Genomic DNA, 18,945 nt, shown 5'->3' on the forward strand with positions numbered 1-18,945 from the left:
CATCTCCCACTATGACACACTGACCTGCCTCTCTTTTCAACAGGCAGTGCAGGGAATTATCAGAAAAGATTGACATGCAAACAGATTACTAACTGGCATACCAGCCAAGATCAGCTTGCCACACCTGCGTCTGCATCGCACATTGAGGCAATGCATCCAGTGGTGTTCATCCGGCTTCTTCGCATGCCAGTCAACTTTTGTTCATTTCCATGACTTTGGTCCATCAATCCCCCAGCATGTTTTGACCTCTGTGGAGGGATCCTTCAAGTGCGGCCTTTGCGCCCCTTCCTCTTCTTCTGTGCGTTATTGGTCTTGCTCTTAGAGCGCTGCTTCTTGGCGGGCTCAGCCGACGCGCCAGAGCTGGCGGCTGCCAACGCTAGATCAAGTGCGGGTGACTCACTGTCCATGTCAGCGAGTGCAACTGCCAGCGCCAGATCAGGCCCAGACGACTCACTCAGGGGCTGCACAGCCACAAGATAGACGACATCAGTGATGATTGATGGCATCAGCAAATCAATTGGGAACCGCAAAGATCACAGGTCATGCAGAGAAGTGCGGCAAATGCCCAGTGTTGTGAATGATCCCTGCATTTGCTCCAGAGGCTCCGTGACACGATTGCATGCACTTGCAAAATAACTGTAACGGGCATTTTGGCACGAGGGTCTTGCTCGTTCAGGTTTTGACAGGGGGTGGCCAGAAACCCGGGTTTGCCCTGGGGTCTGGGCAAAAACCTCCGGGACAACGCCCTGGGCTTTATGGTAGCAAAGTTGTGATTTGCCGTGGTGACCCCATACAATCTATATCTTATCTCGGGGGAACCCCAAAATGAAGCCTCGCAGAGGAGAGTTTTTGGCTGTAAGCATGCCGATTGCATGGATCCACATGCACAGATTGGGTATTACACCTATCAATAATAGTGGGCAGCCAGTCATACATAATCCTGCCCGAAAGTGTCGGGGTCCTCCTGCACTTTTCCCAGGCAATCTCAGGGCTTAACCCCCTTGTCACAGGAGTGCCTGGGCCAACTTCCTCGGGATGACCCCCTCTTTAGCCTCCTCTCCCCCTCATCACTGGGCATTCCTTCCGGGAATCCTCCTGGGTTGTCAAACCCTGTGTGCCATCCTTTTGAGTGCATATGTCACCTGCTGCTCAAGGAGCTGCTCCTTGGCCGGTTCGGCCGAAGCACCATAGCCAGCGACTGCGCCATCGGCCCGGCTGCCGTCTACGGCGGCTGCGGTATCAGGCTCAAGGGGCGAGAAGCCGGCGGCCGGCATGAAGGCGGGCGCAGAGGCCCGCAGGGAGCTCTTCATGACGACGCGATCGCTGACGTCATCCTCGGCGCCGCTGACATCGAGCCCGTCATCGCCAGCGCAGCCTCCAGCTGACAGCGCAGGTGATGACTCAGCGCTGCCGTCACTACTTCCCAGCTTGCGCAGGCCGGGGCAGATCTCCAGTGGTGCCGGACGCGAGAGCTCTGCACTGCTCAGGGGCTGCACAGCCACAAGACAGACAACATCAGGTATGATGGATAGCATTAGCAAAGCAATGGGGAACTGCAAAGATCGCAGGTTACGCAGAGGACTGCAGCAAATGCCCAGTGGTTTGCATGATCCCTGCACTTGCTCCAGAGGCTTGGAGACACTTTTGCATGCACTTGCAAAATAACATTTGGCACGAGGAATGTGCGATGCCTCTGAGGGCAGATGTCACCTGCTTCTCATGAGACAGGTAGTTGCAGGTGCTGATGAGGCTGTCAACGTCTGCTGCAAGGTCGGCAGCTGATGTGGTGCGCCGTCCGGCGCCGGTCGGCGCTGAGCTGGCGGCCAGGCTAGCGCTGACATCATCAGCCGTGTCGGCTCGTGAGCTGGCCGGCCGCGTAGTTGGCTTTCTGAGAGGCCCAGGTAGGACGGTGTTGGGGCTGATGGGGTCTGTGGTGGGGGCCGCCTTTGCCCTGCGCCACAGCAGCCTCGTCAGTGTCAGCATATGCTGTGGCTGCCGCAGAGTGCTATGCCCTCGAGTGGTATCAATTGAAGCGACATGAATAGCAGTGGAATGGGCTGCTCAAGAGTGAGGGCTTGATCGCACCCGTCTGGTGCAGCGGTGCAGAGCTCATCCGCAGTTGCCGTCTTCACAGGAGACAGGGTTTTGCTGTGAGCCTCCTTGTGGGCCGCGGCTGGAGTGGTCCCGGCCTCTGAAGTTGGGCTGCCTTCCTTGGAAGCGGCGGCTGAGCAGAGCTGCAGCGACCGCTCTGGCGCTGGGCGCGAGGCCGGCCTGACCAACAGACAACAAAGACATCACCCCGTGCCAATGATTCTGCGTCTGACACAACTTGCTGAACAGGCTCACGAAGCAGAGCACGTAAGCTGTGTTGATGGAAGGTGTTTTTGCCTGATGTCATGAGCATGCAAGTGCGGGGGATGTACCTCGGGCACCGTGGAAGGCCGGGGGGCCTCTGCGGGCCGCTCACAACTTGTTGAGCGGCCGCGGCCAAGTACCACTCCGAGAACACTTGGTTGCCATGTGCCAAGGCCTCCCAGGCCAGCTGGTCGGCCTGCGCCAGGCGTGCAGCGGATGCCTGAATGGCAGCGGCACGCTGCTGCTCCGGCACTTGGGGTGCCCACTGCAGCAGCGCCCACAGCTCCTGCGCATGCAGTCAAGTCAGGCGAGTACACCGTCGCTTGCCCGTGGCGGTGCAAAGCAGTCAGGTACTGCAACTGCTGCACGAAGACAGCGGCAGGTATGACACATCACTGCTGCACATCCGTAATTCCTTCGATCAGGGACACTAGGTTCAATTCCAAAACTTGTCCAGTCAGCTGAGATGTGCCATAAGGGATTATTACCTGCCTAGCGTCTGTGTCGAGCCCAAGCTGATCAGAAGGTCTACTACCATTAGACCCATTGTCCTACTTGATCCTTTACAGCTGGGCTCCCACAGCGACTGGATGAGGTGCAAGATGGGAAAGCACTGAGGGGCTGACGAATCTGTGACTCACCTGCTCCTGATTGTGGCGGTTGGGATCGCTGGGATGCAGCATCAAGATGCAGGTGCGCAGATCGGCTTCCGCGCCGCTCACATTATTGAGGCCTGCCCGCGCCCACCCTCTCACATAATACACGTCCGGTCTCCCCTGGTATAGAGCCGCGCACGTGCTGGCATCAACTTCCTGCAGAATTCCACGCCAGGAAGGAACTTTGAGATTAAATGGATTCCAACAAGACAACATCTCCCCAGGTGCCTGTGGTGTCTGTGTGGTTTGCACTTGGGTGACAAGGGAAAGACGGTGAGAGGGAAGAGAGGCACAGGAAGAGGCCTCACCGCCGCTGCCAGATCACCCCAGGCGATGTGCAGGGCCGCTCTGAGAAGCAGCAGCTCCAGGCTGTCTTTTCGCAGCTCCAATGCCGCTGTGATGCATCCGATTGACTCGTGCGCAGATCCGTACGGCACCTGGGCTACGGCCCGCCTCCTCCACACTGAGATTGCCTGCATCGCAGCCAGGCTCATGTCAGCGAGCTATTTCCAGCACAAGCAGACAAGCAGCATGGCCTCGCAATTCTTGTGTAACAATCTTTATCCTGATGGTTCACCAAGCTGATAAGCATTATCTTCACAGCAGCACTGCCACTGGCGGCCAGCACTGCAGACAGGGGCCTCCCACCTCCTCGAGCATTGTGTGACAGGTCGATGTGACAGAGCCGTCACTTGGGGTCCGGAAGCGCGACATGACTGGAGCTTCTCTGAAGGCAGGATGGACACATCTGTTGAAGAACACGCTATTGGGGGCGTTGGTGTAAAAGGTCGTCATAGTTCTTTCGCCTCCTGGCCTGCAATACATCAGCTGATCAGGAGGCTGTCGCAGCACATTATAAGTCAACCGATAATGGAGCCTTTTGATTTGCGAGCCCATTGGTTTGCTCGTTGGGTTGTAACAAGGGGCCAATCGCACGTCACTCGATTTTAAGCCTCTGCAGGAGAACCCTGTGCGACATGCGGTGTATTGACTCTTAAAGGTGTTATTTACACGTCACACACCGCTCTGCACAAGCTGTACTCACAACACGCCCGAAAAGGTGGGGTCTTACAGATAGTGAAAAGAGCGGGCAAATGATTAGGTTGCTGTTGACATCAAGGGGTTCCCCGCATCTGTAACTCCGCAAAACACTTTCTCGTTTAAGATAAAGCGATGAGACGTCCAGGCACTCGGGTGCATGGCCAACATAACCAAGATAGGCCGATCCAACTCGGTCGTCTGCAGATGTACACAATTTGCGACCACTGCCTGCAAAAACGAGTGCTTTGCAACGCACCTTCTGTTGAGCAGCGGGTGTCTCTGCTGGATTCGTCGATATCCACTGCTCCCGAGGCCTCAGGGATGCTTTTGATTTGTGATGGCTGCTCTTCCTGCCTTTAAAAATCTGCGCTGAGGGATACGCTCGCTAGCCACGCCCAGATGTCCAGTAGTTGGCACTGGATGATTGCACGTTATATTTCCCTTGCATATCCCTATATTTAGTGTCTAGGGTTGGGACAACTTTGGGACAACTGAAAAGTACCAGTTTCTGACATCACCATTTGGTTCGATGCATTGCTACCTGGGCAGCTTGCCGCTGTAATGCAGCTCTTGGATGCCAAGGCCTCGGGTGTTTCTCCTTGAGGAAAGCTCGAGATCATCCTGATCATCGTGATGATATCTGGGACTTGCCAGTCTAGAACATGCCACACTGTGCACACAAGTTAGCGGTGGATTTTCAGGCTAGAGTCCTTCAGTCACCCAGGCTTGCCCTTACAACAGCCTGACATTCATTGCTTTTGCGCGTGTTGAATTTTGCATGAGGTGGCATGCTAGCATGGAGCTCTGTCCAGTATCTCGGGCCACCGGGCCAGGGTGCCTTAGCGTCACTGCTGACATATACTCAGCACAGATTGGCAATGAGCAAGCGCAAATATTTACAGAGCACCTTCACATGCATTGGTGCAACTGATTTTGATGAATCTGACGACAAGAATGAATGTCTGAAGCAGCTGTTCAAACAAACTATAAGTTTTGGACGCCAACAATAACAACCTTTTGGGGTTTACTAGCCGGATCCCAGTCATAATTGAAGGCTTGACTCTTTCACCCTATTTGCAGACTCTAGAAGTACCTGAAACGGCATGCATTTGTCTTGAACAGCGCTAGCTCAGCAGCAAACATACAGTGCTTGCAACAATCAATGGGCGGGCTTGTTCAATATGCTATCAAGCGGATGATACAACACCTCTGCTGCAGTATTTTCTGAAGACTCTATTCGCTTGGCGGTCTCTTGTGAAGCACAAAGATGCTACACGTCAAACAAAAGACCAGGCGTTATTGAGAAATGCAAATGAATAAATCATGTACGGCATCTAGATGGCAAGCCTAGCTGGGCAAGTCTGACAGAAGTCTTGAACAAATACACTAATGGTGCGGATTCAGCTTAGTCTGCATCTGCAGAAGTCAATTCTGTCACTAAACCCTGAAAAAGATGGCAAATGACCATGCTAGATCTCGAATACTGCACCTTCTAGCCACATAAACGCTATGACCCGCACAGCTGGCGCCTGCTTTACTGCAGATTGTGGAGTTGGCTTGCTGGCGGCTGGACAGATGCACTATGTGACACAGCATGTGCTGGTCTGATCAAATTAGACGGTCGCAGGAGATGCCTCCTGGGTTTTGCCAGAGCACTTCTACTGCTTGAGCAATCGCAGTTCACATTGGTGAGCTGCTACTGATGCAGTACAGAGGCCTCTGTAAACTTGAAGAATCCAGTGCTTGCAGACGCAGGGAGCCTAGGTGGCACTTGACTAATTCAAGACTACTACAATCCACTTAGTACGCTCGGACAATGGGTGCCTTGAGTGGCGATAGCTCGGGGGAATCGGAGAATGAGAAGCGGCGGCCCCAGTCAATTGAGCTGCGATCCGCTGAGAGGCCGGCCGACAGTAGCGCGGCGCGCAAGTCCCAGCCGTCCTGACGGCGCCACATGCTCGGCGGTACAAACACCGACTGGAACGGGCCTGCAAGCATGTGACACATTTCTGTCAGCACCCTTCTGTTGCGTCCAGCAGGAAATTGGCACTTAAGGAAGCTTGCTAAATGCACTTGTAGCGAGCTCTTTGCCGATAGCAGAGAGCATACTGAGTGGCCTCGCAGGTCATGGGCACACCTCCACAAAGACATGCAGATACTGCCTTCTTGGTCAACTCAGAATCACTGCAAAAGCTCGGATGAACAGTTGAATATGAGTGTGTTCCAGGGGTGCGCACCGTCAGCGTCTGGACGCGAGTGGCGCGGCGCAGAGACGGCCCGGTATGCAACCTGGGCGCGCGCCGGGGACGGGTGCCGAGCCGCATCGCCTGCGGCCGCGCGGCGCGGCCCCGGCTCCGGGGAGGGGACCCGACCGCGCTGGCCGGCCGGCCGGCGGGGGGCCCCCGCCGCCGTCGCCGGGGGGGGCCTTGACACCGGAGAGGGGTCCTGACGGGGGGTCCCAGGCGCCACCGCCAGGGGGCCTGCGGCTGCGCGCGGGTCCGGGGAGGGGTCCCGGGAGACCCCCCGGGAGGTCGGAGCAGACATTGTCTGGAACCCGGACAGCTCCAGCTTGGGCTTGACTGCGTAGGTGCCGTCCAGGTCGGCGAAGGCCATCCACGCGCTGCAGGGCTGAGCTGCAGCCTTGGCGGGTGCCTGCTGCTGCGCGGCCGGCCTCGGCTGCGCGGGCTTTGCTGCCTGGACCGGCTTGGCTGCTTGCACTGGCTCGAGGATCTGCACTGGCTGCGGCTGCAGTGGGGCGGGCGTCTGCGGCCTTACAGGCGAATTGGCAGGCGTCGTTGCCTGAACAGGTTGTAGAATTTGCGCAGGCTGCGGGGGAACCCTGCGCTGGGGGGACTGCACAGGGGTCTGCGGGGGGGTCTGCGAGGGGAAGCTGCTGCGCTGGGGTGGCGGCGCGACTGGACGGCTGCTGATGTCAACAATCTGCAGTGGCAAGCAGCCCACACTTGCCTCAGGTACATCTCAGGCTCGTTTCACAGCGCAAATCTCACTGCTGCTGAGCCGGTAGCACCTATGAAACAGCTGAAGTTCCTACTAAAGTTCCTACATGCTTGTGTATAGTGGCAAAGTGCCAAATAAAAAGACCATTGGAAGTACCTGTCAATCAAGTCTGAGGCGTGCACCGAGCAACTTCAAGAACTAAGTTGGGGGGAAATTCTTTTTGGAAGGGCAGGATGTCAAAGAACTTGTGGCTAGGGAGGGGCTGTGCTCCCTGTAAGCTTACAGGGAAGGGCCCAATTGCCAATGACTGATCCACTCTGGACTCACCCTCTTGGGCCAGGTGCTGGATTCGGGCTGCGGCCAGCGCCGGATGTCAGCGCCAAGCTTGAAAAAGAGCTCCAGCTGCTGGCGGAAGCCAATATTGGGACAGATCCACCACTTCTGGCGGATGTCATCCACTGCTTCTTCTGCGCTGAGGCGTTCCTTCTGCATCAGGTGAGCCGCCACCACCGTCGCGCTGCGGCTGCGGCCGGCCGCGCAGTGCACAAGCACCCCCCCTGTGAAATAAGAAGGGTTCAGGGGTCAATACCCAGGGTTCGGGGGTCGCGCAGAGGGCGCCAGCACGCCGCCTGCGCTCTTTGTTATAAGAGTGAAGTGAGGAGTTGGGCAATTCTGGCTTGATGCTGCGCGCAGCAGACTACTACTGCTGTGGACCCGTGAAAGCATAGAGATCAGCCATTGCTAGTTTGCAAATGCAAGGCTTGAGCAGTTTCACATCCAACCAAACTAGGGTCTGATGAGCACAGTAAGATGCAGGGCATTAGTGACACTTGGCGTTCATGGCACAAAGCACAAGACAAAGGATCCTGGTTGCTCAGGATACAGTCCATTCAGTCATCTGTACACTGCTGTCTGACTGGCTCGGGAGGTGGACTGGGTGCACTCACCAGCCCTCCTGCCCTGCTCCACAAATTGGAGTGCCCCGGTCTGGATCATTGCGTGGAAGACGTCGAAGTTGCGCGAGTCCGGGCACTTCACCGATGCATACACCAGGCTGCTGGCATGCCTAGGGCGAAGGCTGATTCCAACCTGCACCGTGGGAAGCAACAACTCGTTCAGCAGGCTGCCAGTACAGATGGGCCTGATCATTTACAGGATGTCACAAAGAAATATTATCGCAAGTCGCTGTTTATGGGGTCGATCATGGCACCGCATGCCGTGCTCACCTGCAGGACGTGGGTGATGCCATACTTCCTCAGGACGTGCAGGTCCCTCTCGGCAGAGATGGAGCCGATGAACAGCCCCGGCCTGATGAAGGTGGGAGGCTCCGCTTTTGTCTTCTTCTCGAATGAGTCTGCAGTCAGGGGCTCGGGCTCCTCGACCTCTGCCCAGACAGGCCCCGTCGATGCCTCGGTGTCCAACTGCCGGCTCCCCAGATCGATCCCTGTCCCCACGCCATCATCTATCTCAGCAGATGCGTATAGGTCTCTAAAGCATGTTTCTCATGGGCGGTGGCCGTTGTGAAGAGCATCAGCCAACCGGCAGCCTTCTAGAACTCGATGGCAATTCCAGAATGCGTGCTGGGTCCGAGCGAGCAGGGAACCCAGAAGATCGTGCTCCTCACCAGCACGTCGCGGTACCTCGCAGGTTCCCTCCGGTGGGGTCAGCAACTCCAAAAGGGATCGCATCTCACTCCCTGCAGCGCGCGCCTCGCTGGATTGTGCTGGGCTCACAACGGTTCCTGCGTCTGTCCGCCGCCGATGCACCAGATCTCTGCTCTACAGTGCTCCTAGGGTCGCTCCTGGATTCAAGCTACACCACAGGCGCCCCAAGATCGAAGATGCCCACTTAACATCTTCCGGCCTGCGCACCGAGAGTTCAAAGCCTGGCCGCAGGTTCGATGCATGGGGACGTGGCTTGTCCACAGTGGCGAATCTCGACGTGGCGTTCTGTCCAAGAAGGATCATGACATCAACTTCATCTACATGGCGAGTCCAGGGTTCACAAAATTAGAGGGGAGATAGTGCAGGTTATGGAGGTTGCATTGGACTCTGAAAGAGGTCCATTCTGAGCTCTTGACACTTGCACAGGCACGCTGGTACAGATCTGTGTAGAGTCAGAGGGTAGGCACAGCTGCCAGCAGAATGGCGCTGCGCGTGAACACCACTGGCAATGTGCTGCTGAGGAACGTGGGCAGGGATGGGCCGGAGGGAGTGGACACCACAGCGTCTGTGGCGGTGAAGAGGAAGTATGGAGAGACCACGTATTCACTCAGAGCCACGGAGTCCACCATCAAGAACATCCGAGCCCTGAATGGAGCCCTCGTGCAGATGTCTAAGCCCCTAGGTGAGAGGCATGGAAGGGGCATTTTCGCAGAGAGCCTGTCTCATATCTCATCCCATGATTTGCATCACTCACACCTCCGAGATCTTCATTGATAAATCCAAGGTAGTTTCAAGCTTAGGGGCAAGCCTTGGTACAAGAACAGGGCGTTTTACTGATGCCTTGCATCAGGCCTTGCTGTCATGGTCATGAAATTTCAGATATAGTGCGATCAATATCTTGTTGTCGTGTTGGATGCAGGAAACGACTTCACTGGGAACCTGAAGTGGGACTTGGGAGGCAGGGCCTTCACGCTGGGCATTATCAAGAGCATAAAGCTCGCGCAGGGCCGCCTGGTCGAGCTCGGGACAGCCTATGCCGAGAAGAGCGGCGTCTTCAACCTGGAGGCGGCAATCAAGCCCCACAAGGACCATAGGCTCACTGCCACGTACGTCACCTTTCATGAGATGATGGAACGCATGCCAAAGCATGCTCACAGGGACCCCTTTTGTGACATGGTTGCCAGGACAGCGCTTGCCTGTAAAGGCTGCCACTTTGCGGCAGGTGCTGAGTGCATCAGTTTCCCATAGCAGCATCAACGTCTGATGATTTCCTGTGCACGTCTATCTACCTGACAAGCAAGCCGTGAAGACAAGCTCTACCACAGAATCGCCAGCCATTGGAAAGAGGCAATGTTGTCACACATCATGACCCCGATATCTTCCTGCCAACTCAGAACACCCTCAAGAACGTGCAGGCCCACTGGTCTGGTTGCTTCTCTTGAATTGATTTCAAACTCAAATATAAGCATATGCGCGCAGGCTGGTGCCTCAGACGCGGACGGCGTTTGGCGCGTACTCATTCACACACAAGGGCTTCACGCTGACGCCAGCGCACAACTTTGCCAAGAAGGCCACGGTTGTCAGCCTGAGCAAGAAGCTCAGCAGCGGGCAGACCCTCAAGGGCAGTTACTCGCTCAAAGACCAGGCCGCTGTGCTCGAGCTGGGCGTCGCTCCTCTCACGGTGCTTCTTCAGCTCTTCTCTCAGTATAGCTGTGTAGCTTAAACTTTAATTCAATTCTAGAGCAGACATTGGAATGCCAAGTCTTGGCCTGTGCTCTTGGGTTCAAGAGGCAAGGCTTGCCCTCTTGCCTGACTCAGGTCTTGGGACTAGCCACACCTCACTAGTAAATCAGTATTTCCTTGTCTGGGAGCCTACCTCGTGCAATTATGCTTGCTTTTGGCCAATGGATGAAGGGGTAGGTCTTTGTGGCAGCCTTTTACCTGCATCTTCAAGCAAGTTGTCTGCAGACACCTTGCCTCTGGCAGGAAGAGCGTGCTGGAATAGATGTAACATGAGTCAGCCAGCAAGTACTGAATGCCAATCCTGACAGGCTTGTTTCACTGCTTGTCCAAACTGGGCATCTGCTCACGAGTGATTCTGCGCTGTGCAGCTGAGCCTGCGGACAAAGTTGAAGGACAACCGCCCGACGCGGCCAACCATCGGTCTCACCATCAACAGAGACGTGGAGTACCGACAGGTAAATTCAGATAGCCTTCTTCTCCTTTTGTGGTGGCTTTTTGCGCGGCACCATTTAGTCACTGAGGGGCGATATCCTGCAATGCGATTCCTTTTGTACAGCCATGCAAACATCTCGTAAAAATGCCCTGCTGACAAATGAAAGTGTGGGCATGGCTGCGCATGCATGCTGACCCACCAAAACACAGCCGCCCTTATCCTGAGCGGTCGTCAGAGTTAGGAAATTTGCGTGGACTCTGATGGGTTGCTGAGTACTATTTTTGTTGGATTCCATGGCTTGCAGATCTGCAATAATTCACTGTGTTGGTAATCATGGCCTGGCCACAAGGACAGCTTTTCTGCATATGACCCGCCAGTGCTGACTAACGCTTGCATATGCTGACTAACGCTTGTGCCTGATCTGGCCCGCAGTTGGATCCGGCAAAATCCGCGGCGAAGAACGCGGCAGGGTCATCGCAAATGGCGGTCGGTCCCACGAAGGACCTGAGCCTGGACGACAAGCTCAAGGCACTGGACATTCTGCACGATCGGCAGTTTGCAGAGAAGGGGCAGAAGAAAAACGGCGTGGAAGTCGCCACCTTCACCAGAAAATAAATGTAACTCTTGAGTGTCTTGCGGCCGTGTTAGCTGAGGTTCTGTAGGGGGGGGGGGGGTCCTAGTAGAACACCTATTTGCAAGATTAAGGTTTCTCTTGTGGGTGGATCCCAAGAAGCAAGCTGACCTGCATGTGACCACCTCAGGTCAGATGTCGATTGGGCATTCCATGCTGGATATCAGTGGCATTAAGTGAAGCCCACATCAGTGCTTCAGAAGTGAGGTTAAGTCCGCTGCAAGTCAGGAAAGACTTTGGCGTGTCGCTCATCTGGAATATGCTAGTGCATGGTGTGATAGCAGACTCAGCTCATGAAGCATTCCCCAAGCCAGGCACTGTGCGGGATTGCCTCATGCTTGTAGACATCCTGATTGTTGTGTGCCTGCTACCTGGCTAGCCGAATTAATTTTAGTTGTTTCTGCACGAATTGAGGCCTGCTTGATACAGAATACAAATAGTTGTTCACCAAGGGTGAATTGAGAATTTGGATGTCAATGCAGCTGGCCATAGAATTTAAGTAGACTGATGAGTCATCGCCAAGCCATGTCTAGGCAAGGAGCATTCCCATGCAAATATGCAGTCCGCACTGTAGGGCTGAATTCCAAAACGGGCACTGACCGCACCGATTAAGCACACATTCTCAAACATTGCCTCAGCTAGGAACCCCGGATATCATGATGAGAAAAATTCTCATCTTGCTGGGCCTGTATCTTTATAATTATCATTATAATTACATGCTTTTCCTGCCGAAGGCAAGGTGCGTCTGCAGACAAGCTGCATGTCTTCATATGCTGTCCACTAAATCATCTACTGGTGTACACACGCACGTAATCCACCTGCAATTCCACAAACAAACTCTCACTCTTCCAGCATATTTAAACAACCAAGACAACAAGGCCCCCATTTCGAGTGTGATCAGAAGTCTTGTTCTCACGAGTTTATCACTAGCATCCAGCACGAATTGCAGGACAACTTAAGCAGGAAGAACTGCATTTGAAATACCCTCTATGTGCACAAAATAAGAAGGGGCTACACCTGGTTTCAAACAGCAATTGTTGGACAGAGTCATATAAGCTGCTGCAACAGCACAATGCAGAGCACCTTCTATGCAAGGTTGTGTGAAAGCGGCACAGTTTTGACTCACCAGCATGGTCTGCGGGAACACAGTGTCTTTGGAGGGGGATCTGCCGGGCAGCAGGCCCCCCACTGCCACATTGAGCAGCAGGCGGAATGGCTGGTCAAAGGGGGGTCCGCATGCAGAGGGGGAACCCGCTGACGTGTACCAGCCGCCACCCGGGTTGACACACCTGTTCTGCGCGATCGCATACTGCCTGCCATCCACATACCTAGCAGCCCGAGAAAACATCAAAAATTCATAACCATAAGTATAACCATAATCATATTATAGGTATGCACGTTTTGCCTGCCGGTAGTAAGCTGCGTCCACAGGTAAAGGCTGCCACAAATTCTATTCCTTGGTGGAATCGCCAGATCCAAGCAAAACCCTATCACCTGTGGTTAATACTAGTTTGGATAAATAACAGATGCGGGAGAGTCTAAGAGATCCCTCACGCTGAGACTCTCTCGCATAGTACCCTCAAGCTGTCTGCAAGCTTGGCATCAGTGATTAAAGACCTATGCTATGGTACAGTACACAGCCTGCTGGGCACTGCACAGCAGCATGTTTGCCTGCATAATATTCATGGCCTTCCCAATCATTTTAGTATAATGTTGCCCTATCTTTCATGCACGTGAGGAAGCTGGCAAGAATCACACTTAAGCGGTGCAAAAGGCTCTCTACAATTGCGCATGCATGCTCTCTACAACTGCCAGGGACAGAACATACGCCAACCTGAAGTGACTGCTAAGGGGTGTAGACCAAACAGCTTTGCTAAACTCTCCTTGATGACTGCTAGACCTCAGAAAGGGCTAAAAAGTTGTAAATGATTCTGATGGGCTCACCATGTGATGGAGTCCCAGGACCAATCCATGGAATACACATGGCAGTTTCCTGCGAAGCTTCCGCTGGCCACATCAGCTTCCAGGAAGCCGCCAAGCTGGGCCTTAGATTTGCCAAAATGGGCCGTGCCCATGACTATAGATAAGTCATTCACCGCCTCCAGTATGTCCAACTCCCCGCTCGCGGGCCAGGGGCCGTACGCCAAACTGCTGTTGCTCTGTTTTGCCGGCAGCATCCAGAATGCTGGCCAGATACCGTCCCCACCTGCACAAAATTGCGCAGGCCCCACTGTGCTCGAATTTCATTTGATCCAGTTCTGACTATAAGGTCTAATCTCCATCACATGCGTATTATGCACTGGACGACCTTGATGCTATTGTGACTGGTGGAGGAAATGCAAGTATTGAGGAGACTGGAAAGCAATGATTCAGGTAAAGCTTGACGTACCTAGTCCTCAAGGACTGGAAACGGTGTGGCAATAATATCTAATCATGCATGCCCAAACTTGGGGATCAAGTCCGGAGTGATCCCTTGCCCAGGATTTGCATTAAATGGCATCTCACTTTGCAATTTAAACTAATCACCATGACCTCTAAGACCTCACACGATGTACATCAAGGTGAGGTGACTGATGATGACTGAGGATCACCTCGCGGCAGCTGGATGCGCGCCTCGACCCGCAGCGTTTCGCCGGGGCCGGGAGCAAATGCGCGGCCGGGGGCGCTCGCCAGCCGGGCGCTCACGTAAGCGCCACCAGTTGCCACATCAGCACGGATTGCCAGAACGCCGCCTGCCACCTCAACGTTCTGCGACTGATACACCTGCAGCTCCTGGTTGCCCCAGCCTGGCCCCCGATAGAGGCGTCACAATGTTAAAGGTGTCACAATCCTACAATATATCTAAACTTGCAAGGACATTGCAGAAAGCGCTGACATGCTGGGCATGGCATGTGCATCCCGGGGAGTACAACTGTAAAAGCACACTGCTCGCTCTCAGGTCGCGGCACACATCATTATGATCAGATTTTGCAACATTGCCTTCCAGCAATCCATCCAGCACAGCCTTCAAGCTTGTTATGCACGTCATGGCTTTTGTCTGTGTAGAAGCGGTATATACACAGGAAGTCTGTGTGCAGCTATTTCCGCACTGCCACCATGATGGACAATCCTGTTCTAAAAGACAGCCACCTGGGATGCCGTAGGCGCTGCCATCCCCGTTCTCAAACGTCCATGAAGCGGTGTCTACACTGGACCCCTCAAACTCGTCCGACCACAGATAACGGAAACCCGGCTCTGCGCACACATTTGAACTTATCATGTTCAAATTAGCTCCAGCTTGCGCATGTACCAAGCACTTTCATGGCTCACATTCTGGGTCAGACACCGGGCCCCAATAGGGGCTCTGAAATGTGCTTGCATCTGTAAGCAAAAAATTCCACACAAGACAAGACCTTGCAGCTTGAGCACTAGTACAGCAGCAACATGAGCTGGACTCAAGGCAATGAAAGGCAGGTATCCGATCACCTGAATAGGGCATGGCAGACTGGGGAGCTGGGATGTGTCTGACCAGCCAGAACGACCTTGTGACAATGACAAGCGTGGCAAGATTGACCGCCAAGATAGCGGCTGCGGTGAGGACAAGGCACGCGGGTAGGAGCCTGCTGCGCGGAAGTGCAGAGGGTCCTCCCTTGCCCACCGGGGTGTGCTGCCTGTGTCCTTCGTGAACCTGCAAGCATTCAGAGATACAGTAGCCCTTTGATGGCTTGCAGGACACTGCATCTTGCACTCATGTCAGCTGCTGTGGCGAGTGCAGGTCTCAATGCAGCACTTGCTGCAGCTTCCACGGTGTCCAGAACAAAATCTGGACATATTTCGCCTGCACTCTGCCTAAACTCAGCCTTTGCAGAAAGGATGTGAAAAGGAGTCACATGCAGGTGAAGGCCATGTATGAGTGTCACCTGAAGCAAGGGCTGCGGGGAAGGGCACATGAGGGAAGGGGGCGGTGACCGGAGGTGACTATGACATGAGGTGCTGGGAGCACTGGACTGCGGAGAGGAGGACAGTTCGAAGCTGGAGAACGCTGGGTGCGCCTGCTTCCACACCATCGTGCAGGATGTTTCCCGGCTAGGTGGACTGTCCTTCTAAATAGACCCAGTCCTGCCGGATACAGTAGATTTCTGGTACAGTGGAATAAAGCTGATGCAGTAGTACATCAATCTGTGGCCGGTTGAGCAAGCCTTCAGATCCTGCAGCTTTTCATGTCCATGAGGTGTCCACGCCCATCATGTGCGAACCACAGAGTTGATCAGATTGATATTGAATAACATTCTACTGCTTATCTGCGGATTTCAACCATATAATACGGTTCCTCGCGTCTATTTTGGAGTGTAACCGGCAACAGACATCGACTAGCTCAGAATTAGCAGCACTTGACGACAGGCAATCTCGTCATATTGTCAGGCATTCCAGAAAGGACGCGATCTGTTTGCAAAATACCAAGAGGCCAGATACACAGTCGCGTTGAGGTATTGGACGATTCGAGCGGCAGATCGGTGCTCGTTAGGGTACCGACAGGTGGCCGCAGCAGGGTTTCGATCAAGGTGTTTAAACCAGCAGAGACAGCTGGATGAGAAAAGTTTCTAGAAAACCAACAACAACAAAAAAAATTCGACATCAGCAAATACGGTGGTTATTTCAAATTCCTCACCTTCCCTTTGTGAACACTGCTAGTTCGCTGTTGACACGACGGGATGGGAATGTACAATCCTGATGGCTCGCTAAAAGCGTATGCACCGAAAGTGCACATGAATGCACATGGAAACTCGCAAGAAGAAAGGTAGAAAGACCTTGTGGTCTTCACATCACCTGTTGGTGTCGGTGGTTGGCTCTAAGCAGCTCTGCACTTGAGATGGTGCTTTAGTGAAGTGTTTGAAGAAATGAAATAATTTGGCGTGCTTTGCAACATGGAACTTCGTGCTCATCACCTGAATGATGTTAACATGTCTCGCTTGCCATGCAGAGTCTCAAGGAAGAGCCGCAGGGCTGAATCACTTACAGATGCCGAAGACTTCGTCATACCAGCTGGCTACGTGGCCAAGGTTGACCTCCCATCTCTGAAAGAACGTGCCATCTTGGTGGCTGCCCTTGATGCCACGTGAATGGAAGACCTTTGGCTGTTCCTTTGCAAGCACAAACAACTGTTTGGGGTAAGCACAGATGTCATGAAGTTTCCCACCTTTTCTCACAGGATACCGACGCAAAGCCGTCAATCAAGCCGTAAGTGATCCATTCCCTCCGTCACCCCCTTATTTGCTTTCAGCTGCGTCTGGCAAGGCTGTATACTTCTTCCATCCTGCTTGGGATGTTTTGCACGATTGCCTTGCAAACATGACAAAGCACCTGGACCCACTGTGAAACTCAGAAAAAGGGAACATGAGTGTTGCCGGTTGCAGAGGCACTGACGAGCGCGTCAAAGTGACACTGTGCAGCAACCTGACAGTGGGGGATGGGGATGAGGCCTTCTCGGGCCTGAGCCCAACTCCTGAAGCTGATGGCGAGGCACTGGGCGCCAGGTACCAGTCATATCCTCCTACATTCTCCAAATTGAAATAATCTGCTCTGTGACTTAAATAACGAGTACTTGGTCAGAAAATTACTTGCGTCCAGCCGCACCAGTTGCACCACTTGCCAAGCATTGCAAGCATGCTGAGTTCAACACATTGATGGCAATTGAAAGTGGATCGGTGAAATCCCATGTCGGCAATGTTGGCACAAGAATCACATGGCTGCTGCCATCATGTGATGATGCTACAGTGATGTCATCCTCAGGGGCCTGGGCAAGGCATTCAAGGCATCCCGGTAGAACACAACAAAGTAACCATTGCTGCACACAAGCTGTTCATGTCATGATTATTGCATGATGACCACATAATGATGAAATTATCAAGGCCTGAGCGAGGCTAATAAGGCATCCATGGACGACACGATCGGACATGCAAAATGCAATGAGATGATTCCATAATGTTGATGTAATGATGATGTCACCAGGGGCCTGAGCGAGGCTAAGAAGGCGTTTCTGTACGACAGCAGCGTGGAGTTGGGAGACGCTGGAGGGGACGCCAGATCAGACGCGGCCACAGAGGCCAAGCTGCTGTCCCACATGAAGCAGCTGGAGCTCAGCGGAACTGCTGGCAACATTCTGCTGCCCGTCGAGGCGGCAGAGGTGCGCTGACTATTGCCCTTAGTCATGCTGGCATTGTGACGAATCCTTCCTGCAGCGCTGGCCCCTGTTTGAATTGAGTGAGGGGCCTGAGAGCAAAAAGCCCAGGAAGGGAATCAGGAATCCCTAGCACAAACCGAGGGGGCAGAGGTTCTGACTAGTCCTCTTCAATACTTCTGTCCTGATTTACTTGTCAATGACTGGCCCCTGTCTGGGAACTTTGACCCCTGCCTTGGTCTGAAAGAGAGGCTGACCAAGAGGCCTCACTGCAGAAGGGACTGAGGAAAAGAACAAAGATCCCCTCTCACCAGTAGTGCACGCAACCCAGCATCATACTGACCTGTGAAAAGGCATTTCCAGTTTGCAGGCCTCGCGAGTCGTCTTTGCATGCGCTGGCACTTTGACATGCCTTGCGTGTTATCTGCATGGCATCCTGCTCAAGGAGGTTTCATGAGAAGTACTAGCATGATTGTACGCCACCGCATGCCACGCATGGCCCCTATTTTGGCCTAGTCCGGCCATGGCGTGTCTCGCTTGAACCATCATGTCAAAACTTGGCCTTAAGTTTCTGTGAATTCCGCTTGTGCTGACTCCTGTACACCCATGCTGTCGCAGCCGTCGCCGCCGTGCCGCGCCAGCCACCGGGGATACATGGCGGCGCAGCTGCGCAACAACTCCTGCTTCACCTTTGGTGATGACGCCGCGTTAGACGCGCCCAAGCCAGCACGGGCGCAGCCGCCAGCCGGGCGCCGCCAGCCGCCAGGTGGCACCTCCAGCTTCAGCGTGGGCTGGTGATCACTAAGCGGGCATCAAGCGTACTAGTAAGGCTTCAGCCTTCTGGCAATTGGCAGGCGGCTTCAGTGGGCTGGTTGCCACTGAGCGGGCGTCGGCGTTACTAAGAAGGCATCAGCCTTACGTAAGTCATGCGGTATCGCCCTGATCAGGCCGCATAGCACCTCATGACAGCTGGCAGACAGCTTCAGCGAGGGCTGGTGATTATCAAGAAGGCATCAGCCTTACGTATTTGCGTCAGTATTACGTAAATTACACAGTGACTCCCTGAAGACACTGCCGTGTACCTTACAGCGAGAGCATTGAAGCTGGCAAACATTTTGAAAAGATGTTGGCAGGGCGCTCTGTCTTTAATGACATCCCTTGAGTTTACCTGGCAGCATGCAGTCAGCTCCAGGATAGGGCTAGATTGTTAGGCCGCATGACAACTGACTTTAAAGGGGCCGGCGGCTTTTGCAGCTGCAAGTCTCTCGGTTCATTACTGCTTGGCAGCCAACCTTGGCTTGGTGGGG

At 54.0% G+C, this 18,945-nt stretch overlaps 5 protein-coding genes across 5 annotated transcripts; 2 read left to right on the forward strand and 3 right to left on the reverse strand.

Annotated features, from left to right (window-relative positions):
- Window positions 1-263: 263 nt before the first annotated feature.
- COCSUDRAFT_43835 (hypothetical protein) lies at window positions 264-3,806 on the reverse strand (the record flags this gene model as incomplete). The annotated part of the gene is made up of 8 exons (XM_005644861.1): window positions 264-461; window positions 1,143-1,490; window positions 1,711-1,951; window positions 2,086-2,271; window positions 2,424-2,641; window positions 2,997-3,167; window positions 3,320-3,484; window positions 3,660-3,806. The coding sequence occupies 8 exons, from the start codon at window positions 3,804-3,806 to the stop codon at window positions 264-266; spliced, it is 1,674 nt and encodes a 557-aa protein (XP_005644918.1).
- A 2,046-nt stretch (window positions 3,807-5,852) lies between these two features.
- COCSUDRAFT_43836 (phosphatases II) lies at window positions 5,853-8,698 on the reverse strand (the record flags this gene model as incomplete). Its single annotated transcript, XM_005644862.1, has 6 exons — window positions 5,853-6,040; window positions 6,290-6,851; window positions 7,338-7,567; window positions 7,958-8,099; window positions 8,237-8,454; window positions 8,635-8,698. The coding sequence occupies 6 exons, from the start codon at window positions 8,696-8,698 to the stop codon at window positions 5,853-5,855; spliced, it is 1,404 nt and encodes a 467-aa protein (XP_005644919.1).
- A 430-nt stretch (window positions 8,699-9,128) lies between these two features.
- Window positions 9,129-11,465, forward strand: COCSUDRAFT_67335 (hypothetical protein; the record flags this gene model as incomplete). Its single annotated transcript, XM_005644863.1, has 5 exons — window positions 9,129-9,356; window positions 9,594-9,780; window positions 10,154-10,355; window positions 10,786-10,872; window positions 11,283-11,465. The coding sequence occupies exons 1-5, from the start codon at window positions 9,155-9,157 to the stop codon at window positions 11,463-11,465; spliced, it is 861 nt and encodes a 286-aa protein (XP_005644920.1). The 5' UTR covers window positions 9,129-9,154.
- Window positions 11,466-12,266: 801 nt separating this feature from the next.
- Window positions 12,267-14,959, reverse strand: COCSUDRAFT_43838 (concanavalin A-like lectin/glucanase; the record flags this gene model as incomplete). The annotated part of the gene is made up of 6 exons (XM_005644864.1): window positions 12,267-12,299; window positions 12,608-12,794; window positions 13,426-13,687; window positions 14,073-14,267; window positions 14,611-14,715; window positions 14,947-14,959. The coding sequence occupies 6 exons, from the start codon at window positions 14,957-14,959 to the stop codon at window positions 12,267-12,269; spliced, it is 795 nt and encodes a 264-aa protein (XP_005644921.1).
- Window positions 14,960-16,164: 1,205 nt separating this feature from the next.
- COCSUDRAFT_54307 (hypothetical protein) lies at window positions 16,165-18,585 on the forward strand. Its single transcript, XM_005644865.1, has 6 exons — window positions 16,165-16,258; window positions 16,442-16,520; window positions 16,670-16,698; window positions 16,875-16,994; window positions 17,470-17,644; window positions 18,257-18,585. The coding sequence occupies exons 1-6, from the start codon at window positions 16,173-16,175 to the stop codon at window positions 18,434-18,436; spliced, it is 669 nt and encodes a 222-aa protein (XP_005644922.1). The 5' UTR covers window positions 16,165-16,172; the 3' UTR covers window positions 18,437-18,585.
- Window positions 18,586-18,945: the final 360 nt, after the last annotated feature.

The sequence above is a fragment of the Coccomyxa subellipsoidea genome (assembly GCF_000258705.1).
Source record: "Coccomyxa subellipsoidea C-169, whole genome shotgun sequence".
NCBI classification, from domain to species: Eukaryota; Viridiplantae; Chlorophyta; class Trebouxiophyceae; family Coccomyxaceae; genus Coccomyxa; species Coccomyxa subellipsoidea.